This window comes from Emys orbicularis, chromosome 10, assembly GCF_028017835.1.
Source record: "Emys orbicularis isolate rEmyOrb1 chromosome 10, rEmyOrb1.hap1, whole genome shotgun sequence".
Classification (NCBI taxonomy): Eukaryota; Metazoa; Chordata; order Testudines; family Emydidae; genus Emys; species Emys orbicularis.
Genome location: NC_088692.1, coordinates 90,027,966 through 90,035,890, shown reverse-complemented (window position 1 = coordinate 90,035,890; position 7,925 = coordinate 90,027,966). Strand labels below are relative to the sequence as shown.

Below are 7,925 nucleotides of genomic sequence, written 5' to 3'. Positions count from 1 at the left end.
GGGACCCAAAGGAATAGGCAGGCGTCAGTTCCTGATCATGCCGCTGGGAAGGGGAGGCTCCCGTGTGCGTGAGCCAGGGGCAGTACGGGGTGGGAGGGAGCCCCAGCCATCAGCATTGTGCAGAGCGCTCCCCTGGAGAGGGGCAGGGGCTAGCGCCGGCCGTCCACGCGGGGGGATATAAACCTACCCAGGAGTGCATGGAGCGGGGGGCGAGGAATGGGGCAGGGGAGCCCTCAGCGTCCCCTCGCCAGCCCCTCCTGGGCACACGCTGCATTTGCTGGGAGGTGTCGCTGCACGCAGCCCCCTGCAGCGCTGGGCTCTGGCTGGGCGCATAGTGAGGAGCTCCCCGGGGAGCTCCCAGCTTGGGGAAGAGGGACAAATAATTGATTCCATATGGTGCTGCAGGCCTGGGGGCTCGGCAAGCTTCCTCCTGAGGGGGGGCAGAAGCCATGGGGCGGGGGTTGCAGCTGAGGCCAGGGGCCGAGCCCTGGCAGCGCGCAGGACGGCGGGGAGAGGTGAGGGCTCAGCGCTCCCGGTGACTGTGTTTGCCGATAGGGGGCGACTGGACAGACGACCGAGCGCAGATACCCCAGAGTCTCCGGGAGGTTCCCGGCGCTGGCGAGGGGCATCCCAGGACTCCCCAGGAGTGAGGGGCCAGGGCCTCCATTCCCTGCCCTGCCCTGCCCCGTCGAAATGGCTCCGACGTGCAGCTCACGGGCAGGTGTGCAGGGCCCAGAGCGGGCAGGGTGCCTCCCGCACTCCCTGTCTGCCCAGCTCCCTGCCGCCCCTCTAAATACCCCACCCCCCCGCAGGGTCCCCATAGTGCGGACGGGATGGACCCTGGAGCCAGCATCACATCCCTGCAGGGGCCCCCCTCCATTGCAGGGGGTGGGGGGCTCTGACCTTTCACCTCCGGCTGGGAGAGCTCGGGCAGACCCTGGCAGGGAGAAACACCAGCACTTGTCAAAACCCGGGGGGCGGGGGGGGGGGAGAAAGGCCCCCCCAGCTCCCTGCCCATGGAGTCACCAGCCAGGGCATCCACTAAGGGGCTACGGGTGGTGGGACGGGGGCGGAGAAGGGGGCAAGTGGAAATGAGAGAGGGGAACAGGCAGGAGACCCCGAGCACTGGGGCTGGGACAGGGAATGAGACAGGTTTCCTGGCCTGGCCTCCCCTCAGTCCCAGAACCTGTATTAGTGTGTGTGTGTGTGTGTGTGTTTAAACACACCTTTATTAGTGCAGGGCGGGGCTATGTACATGCCTGTAGTAGTGTGAGGTCCATGGACACACCTGTATTAGTGCAAAGGGGGGCACTGTCCATGCCTGTACTCGTGCAGGGGTGTGCGTGTCTGTTACATGCCTGTATTCGTGTGGGGGTTGTGCATTCCAGTATTAGTGGCTGGGGCCTGTGTACACGCTGTATTGTGCGGGGTTGCGTGTGTATGTACACATCTGTGTCAGTGCGGCGGGTGCCTGTGCACACACCTGCAATAGTGCAGGGTGTGTGTGTGTCTGTGTACACACCAGTACCAGTGTGGGGGCCCTGTATTTTGGAAGCACGTCTCACGCCACATTCCCTTGAGAGCCTCTCCCCCTTCTGTTTTCTTTTCCAGAATTGCAGCACTGGGTTTCCCTGGTAACCTTTACACCAGCCGTGTCAAGTGCCAGCTGCACTGGGCCTGGGAACGCAGCCAGGGGGTCCCTCCCAGCTCTTCACACCCTCCCTCCCGCCCCATAGTGAGAACGCGCTGGCTCCGGGGGACGGGGTGTGTGTGTGGAGGGGGCGGTGGTTCCACCCGTGACACTGCCTTGGGTCTGGACTTCTCATTATGAGCGAGGGGCCCAAGCTGGTTGGGAAAATCCTGGCGTAGCCCAGCCTGAGAACGCCCCAGCAGGGGTGTCCAGCCCCCCACCCAGGCTGGGGTTTGTCCTATGGTAACTCTGGGGGGCCCCAGTCAGGGACCAGGGCCCCACCGTGCCAGGTGCTGACAGACACCCTAAGGGAGACACAGCCCCCACCCTGAGGAGCTTACAATCTAGCTCCATGTCACAGATGGGGAAACTGAGGCCCAGAGCAGGGACGTACTGTGCTCAGTGAGTTAGTGGCAGAGCTAGGAGAGGAACCCAGGAGTCCTGGCTCCCAGTCCCAGGACAAACTGTCCAGCTGCCCTGCCCATCACATCTCTGTGCCAAGGGGGCTGGGGGTGTGAGTGCCAGGGCTGACCAGGCTGCTCCAAGGGAGGGAAACTGAGCAAGGGGAAATTGTGCCAACCTCAGCCCCTGCCCCCCAGCTGGCGCACTGGCCTGTCGGGTGCCCGTCCTTCTGGGGAGAGACGCTGGCAGGGGCATCATCCCTGGGAAGGGCTGGGAGCCCCATGGCTAGAGGCTCTGACCGCTGGAGGGCCCTGGGGACAGGCCTGGCTGTGACCCCGGGGCTCCCCCCTGGGTGTTTATCTGGGGCCCTGTGCACCGGGCTGGGCTGCCGGGGGCACCTTGTTTCCCTCATGCCACCCTCCCACAATGCACTGCTTCGCCGCCTTCCCCGCCAAGCCCCTCCCGCCCCCCTGGAACCAGTGTCCGGCGGGGTGGGGGGGTCAGGGGGTGTTTAATATTCTTGCTTCACAAGTGCTCCAGCTCCCTGGGCACAGGGTCCCTGCAGCTGAGCTGTCAGCCTGGGATGGCCACAGGATCTGGGGCAGCGTCTCCGAACTGCTGGGCCGAGCCCACTGTGCCCCCGGAGTGGGGGGCTCCGGGATCCTTCCAGCCCTGCTGTCTGGTGGCTGCCCCCTGGGCACAACGAGCCCCTCGGTGGGGCAGGTGCTTGGTGGAGAGGTGCCCCCATGTTCCCAGCCCTGGGGAGCTGTGTCTGCCCCTCCCCATGGCAGCTACCCCAGCAAAGAGCCTCTCACCCCCGTGCCCCCCCCCACATGCTGATGGGCAGCAGCAGACAGACAGACAGACAGACAGACAGACCCTCCTTCCTGGCCCCCTGCAGCCAGCAGGCCCAGGTGGGGGGCAGAGCCCCTGAGCCATGGCCTGGATGTGAGAGTGCGGCTGCTGGGCTCATTAGTGGCAGGGTGTGAAATGCCATTAGCCTGGGGCTGGGAGGGGCAGGCTGCTCTGGCTCCCTCGCTATCTCCCGCCCCCTTGGCCCGGGGTGCCCAGCGCCTGCTGGCAGCCTGCAGTGCCCCTGCCCAGGCCCGGGCAGGGGAACGTCCCTGGGTTGCTGGGCCCCTCCCCAGAACGACGGGGCTTGGGCTCAGGAACCGGCTGGGAAATCAGGGCCCGGAGTTGGGGTTGGGCCCGACGCTCCAGCATCCCGGGGGATGGGTTTTGGTTCGGGTCCTGCTCTAGGAGGCACCTGCCCCCTGCGCCCCCCGGCCCAATCCCTGCCCCTAGCCCACACTGAGTGAGGACGAGTCTCCTGCCCCATCACTCAGGGCAGGGCCCGGCCAGGTTTGAGTAGTGTGGGATAATGCTTAGCACCCGGGCATGCAGCCCGGACTCCTGGGTTCTTTTCCTCCCTGTGTGGCTTTGGACCTCTGTCCCCCACCGTGTAACGTGGGCTGCTGGCACTGCCCCTAGGAACACATACACACAGCCGCCGGGACGCCCTCCCGCGTATGGCTTCATCCTGCCCTTGGCAGTGGGGTGCAAGCTGCCCCCTCTGAGCAGGTGGGGGCCCAGACCAGCCACACAGAGCCGCCCTCTGCCCTCGCCAGCCCGCTGGGCATGGGACACCTGGGCAGGCTCCGTCGCAGGCCGGCAGCTGGGGCTCCGTGGGGTCAGTGACCTGTCACACAGCTCCACCCCAGCTGGGGTAAAATTCAACACCAGCCTGTTCAAAGGAGCTCTCTCCCCCAGGCCCCGCAGCCCGCCAGGGCTTTGATGTGCTGATGGTCCCTGCGAAGGTGCCACTTCACACCTCCGGCCTCAGCATAAAGCCCGGGGCTGCTGCGCTCTCCCCACACGCAGCCTGGGAAGCCCTGACGCCATGGCCAGCTCTCCTGCCCAGCTCCTAGCCCAGGATCTCCTGCTGCTCCCAGGCCAGGCCCTGCTGCAGGAGTGGGGCAGGGCCCAGCCCAGCACAGAGGGGTACAGCAGCTGCTCCCCAACGCCCTCCACCGACTCCTGCGGCCTCTCGCCCCTCTACCCCCTCTGCCCAGCTCCCCAGGAGCCCTGCAGCAGCTGCCCTGCAGCCCCGAGCCTGGTGCTGACGCCAAGACGCAGGGCTGGCCTGTGCCCAGCCTACGGGAGCAGGAAGGGCAGCCGGGGCAGGGCAGGCGGCGGGCAGAGGCAGAGCGCCAGCGAGCGGGAGAAGCTGCGCATGAGGAACCTGTCCAAGGCTCTCCACACCCTGCGACGCTACCTGCCCCCCTCGGTGGCACCGGCCGGCCAGAGCCTGACCAAGATCGAGACCCTGCGCCTCGCCATCCGCTACATCTCCCACCTGTCGGAGCTGCTGGGGCTCAGCGAGGAGACGCTGGCCCAGAGGAGAGGGGGCCCACGCCGGCACTGCCCCCTCTGCCCCGAGGGGCTGGGTTGCTGCCAGGCCAGGACCCCTGGCCTCCGGGCAGCATCTCCAGCCCCGTGGGAGGGGTCCCCTCCGGCCGCAGAGTCCTGGGTGTCGTCCACCTGCTGCCCTGCCGCGGGGACACCCCCCGAGCCGCACAGGGCACTCAGCACAGACACAGCCTCTTGGCTTTCGCCCCCTTACTGCCCTGCCGCAGGGACACCCCCCGAGCCGCACGGGGCACGAATCCTGGATGCGGGGCCGATGCTGCTGCCAGCTGATTTTGCAGACATGGGTCTGTCCTCCCAGGTATGTTTGCTCTCTGCCCCCTCCTCAGCCTAGGCTGTGTCCTGAGTTACCTGCCAGAGTAACCCCCCGTGGTGCGAATTCAGTACCCCCCAAATTCCTGGCCGCTTGTAATGGCCTGTGGGCCGGGTCCTGCGAGGAGGGCAGCATGCACTGCCGGGGGGGGGGGGGGGGGGGAGTGGGGAAGGGTTTTCCGGGGCGGATGCTGAGGCATGGAGAGCTGGGAGTGACGTGCTCAGGGCTACTCGGCCGATCAGCACAGCAGAGCCCGGAGGGGCTCTGAGCACAGACACCCCCCTTCCCTGGCCCTTGTGGGAGTCAGCATCGGCTGAGAGGGCAGCGCGAATGACTCAGTGCCCTCGCTCCAGGGGCTCGCTGTCCCTGCTCCTGTCTGTGCCCTCCAGGGGCAGTTTGTGGGTCCCACTCAGAGGGCCCCCACTCCGTCCGGCTCCCGGAGTCAGTGCCCAGGGAGTCTGGCCTTGTGTTGCTCCACTGATCCCTGTGCTCCTCTCTGCAGGATCTCTCCGGCGAGCTCCTCTCCCTCCTGGAGGCCCTGCTTCCCCAGGACTGATCAGCCACTGCCCAGCCAGGGGACAAGCCTGAGAAGCAGCTGGTGGCAGAACGTGTCCTCATGAGCCCAGGCAGCCCGGCTGGAGAGGGCCACGCACGAGAGGAATGCGAGGAACGCTGTCGCTGGCTGACGACTCTGCCCTGGATCATGTGCCGCCTTCTGGGGACAATGCAGCTGTGCATGGCCATGCAGGCGTGGGGCACGCTGGGGACGTGCAGGCGTGGGGCACATGCATGGGTGGGAGGGTATTTATCGAGTTATGGAGGGGTGGGAGGGTATTTATCGAGTTATTTCCAGGCCAGGGGACAATAGCTGAAGAGCTTTGAAAGCTGATGCGATGCTGTGAATGAATAAACCCATGTCTGTGACCTCCTGCCTCTTGCTGCCGTGGGGTCCGGGGGAGCGCGGGGAGGGAAGGGGGAGCCATGATGGATCAACCGGCGTCTCCGTTTCGGCCTCCTAGCCAGAACTGGACCTGCCGCTTGGGAGGAGCTGCCCTGCTGTTAGGGCACTGGGCTGGGAGCCCGGACCACTGGGTTCTATTCCTGGCTTGGCCACTGAGCTCACGCCCCAGCGGTGGGATCCATGATAAGCCCCTGGGTGGAGGACATCGCTTTGGTGTGGGGGCTTGTTGGGAACTCCCTTTGCCCTGCCTCTGGGCCTCTGTCTCCCTCGGTCCCACTTGGGGAAGATGCCATGTGAGCCCTTTGTCTGCAGGAGGGATTGTGCGGGGCCCCTCCTGTGGTGGCGGGGGAGGACCCACGGTTCCCTTCCTCCCTCACATCCCTGTGACCCCATGGGACTGGCAGGGCGCACTGGGTTGGGGACCCACCATGCTGGGAGACTCGAACCTGCCTGTATGTGAGGTCCCTTGGCTGGCGCCCACGAGGAGCCCTGCCTCAGCTGTCTTGAGGAGCCGGGGAGGCCACTGCCCTGGTTGGGGGGGATGGGGCCCCTGCTCTCCTCTGCCCTCTCCTGCATTCACCAGCCTGGGATTGTTTGGCACGGCTCCCACAATCCTAGCCCTGCAAGGGGCGTGAGGCACCCCTGTGCGGCAGCTGTCCTGCCTTCCCTGGGGCTGGGTGCCCCCAGCACATGGCCTGGCTACCAGGGCTCATTAAAGATCCCCTGGGGTGGGTGAGCTCAGCCTGTGTCCTGCCCCTGTTCCTGTGTGGCTCATTTCCCTTGGCCTCACTAGAGTCCATTGAATGCAGGATGCTTCTGAGCTTCCTGTTCTAATATGCTGTGTCATTTTGCTGCCGCATCCCACCCCAGAGGTGGCTGCATTTCCACAGGGGGTGAGTGATCCCAGTGTATGGGCTGGCAAGCCCTTTGGGATAGACGGTGGGGTGGTAGTTACACATGATATCAAGGGCGACTCTGCGGTTCTGTGCCCGTTTATCTCACAGCTCTGACCCCCTGTAGGAAAAGGGCTGTCGCAGGCTCAGCTCGCGGGGGCGGGACGGACATGCCAGAAGAGGCTCAGGATTCAGCCCCAGATAAATAGATGGGGGTCCCATGACACCCGGACCCTGGGCAGAGCGGGGTCCCAGTTCGGAGCACTCTCCAATGCCCTGGCAGGGAAGGTGGGCTCAGCTGCTGGGGCAGGGTGTGAAACCTCCCAGTGCAGGAGGCAGCAGCCTGTGGGGTGGGTGGGAATTGGGGAAAGTGATCACAGCTGTTCTCTGGGGAGCCCCTCCCCCTGCAGGCAGTGGGGCAGCTGGCATAAAGGGCTGGGCGGATCCCAGCCCATGGCTCTCGGCAGGTAACAGGGTCAGAGCCCAGGGGCTGTTTTCCTGAGAGCCCAGACTCTCCCCAGGGCCTGGCTCCGGCGTGAGGGCATCGCGGGGGTGGCGGGGAGCACTGTGCTCAGGAATGGGCATGTGGGGCAGAGCGGGGCCTGTGGGGGTTGGGTCCAGGGCTTGGCTCTGTTAGGATCCCGGCCTGCGCTGGCTCCTGACCCTGGCTCCCAGCATGGGGGTGGCCGTGGGGCGGCTCCGCTCCTGCAGGCCTGTCCTGGGGTGGCTGGGAGAGCCCATTACAGGGCTGGTGCTAATGAGGATTGACAGGGAGATGCTAATAGACCAGAGGAGGCTCCATCTCCTCCCCCTCCCCAGGCTCTGGGCAGCTAATGAGCCCCACTTAGCTGTGAACTGACTTGCTAATAACATTAATTCCTTCTGCCGGGGACATGGCCTTTGAGATGCAAAACACCCCTGTTGTGCCAAGGCCTATCTCAGCACGGGCCACGCTGCCCCCCAGGCCTGTGCTCCTCTGGGCACCATCGGGTCCCCCTTGGCCCGGGTTCAATGGCCAGTGGCCCGTCACGCACTCACAGGTTGTGCCCACTCTTGGCCCCATGTGGTCCGTGGGGGGTGAGACAGCCCTTCTTGGGGGGCCACTCTCTTGGGGGTTAAACAACTCCACCTCTCTGAGCCTTAGCACATCTATCTCGGCCCGGGGTGGGGGGGTGATAGGAGCCTGTATAAGCAAAAGACCCAAAAATCGGGACTGTCCCTATCCAGGGGAGCACTGGG

General features: G+C 65.3%; 1 protein-coding gene across 1 annotated transcript; it reads left to right on the top strand.

The window, feature by feature from the left end:
- Positions 1 to 3,992: 3,992 nt before the first annotated feature.
- LOC135885101 (mesoderm posterior protein 1-like) lies at positions 3,993 to 5,388 on the top strand. The gene is made up of 2 exons (XM_065412731.1): positions 3,993 to 4,820; positions 5,335 to 5,388. The coding sequence occupies exons 1-2, from the start codon at positions 3,993 to 3,995 to the stop codon at positions 5,386 to 5,388; spliced, it is 882 nt and encodes a 293-aa protein (XP_065268803.1).
- The last annotated feature ends 2,537 nt before the right edge of the window (positions 5,389 to 7,925 follow it).

Excerpts from the sequence above, each read along its gene's own strand:
- LOC135885101 (XM_065412731.1), top strand. The coding sequence starts at position 3,993 with ATGGCCAGCTCTCCTGCCCAGCTCCTAGCCCAGGATCTCCTGCTGCTC. Across the intron at positions 4,821-5,334 it reads ACATGGGTCTGTCCTCCCAG|GATCTCTCCGGCGAGCTCCT; the intron begins GTATGTTTGCTC and ends TCCTCTCTGCAG.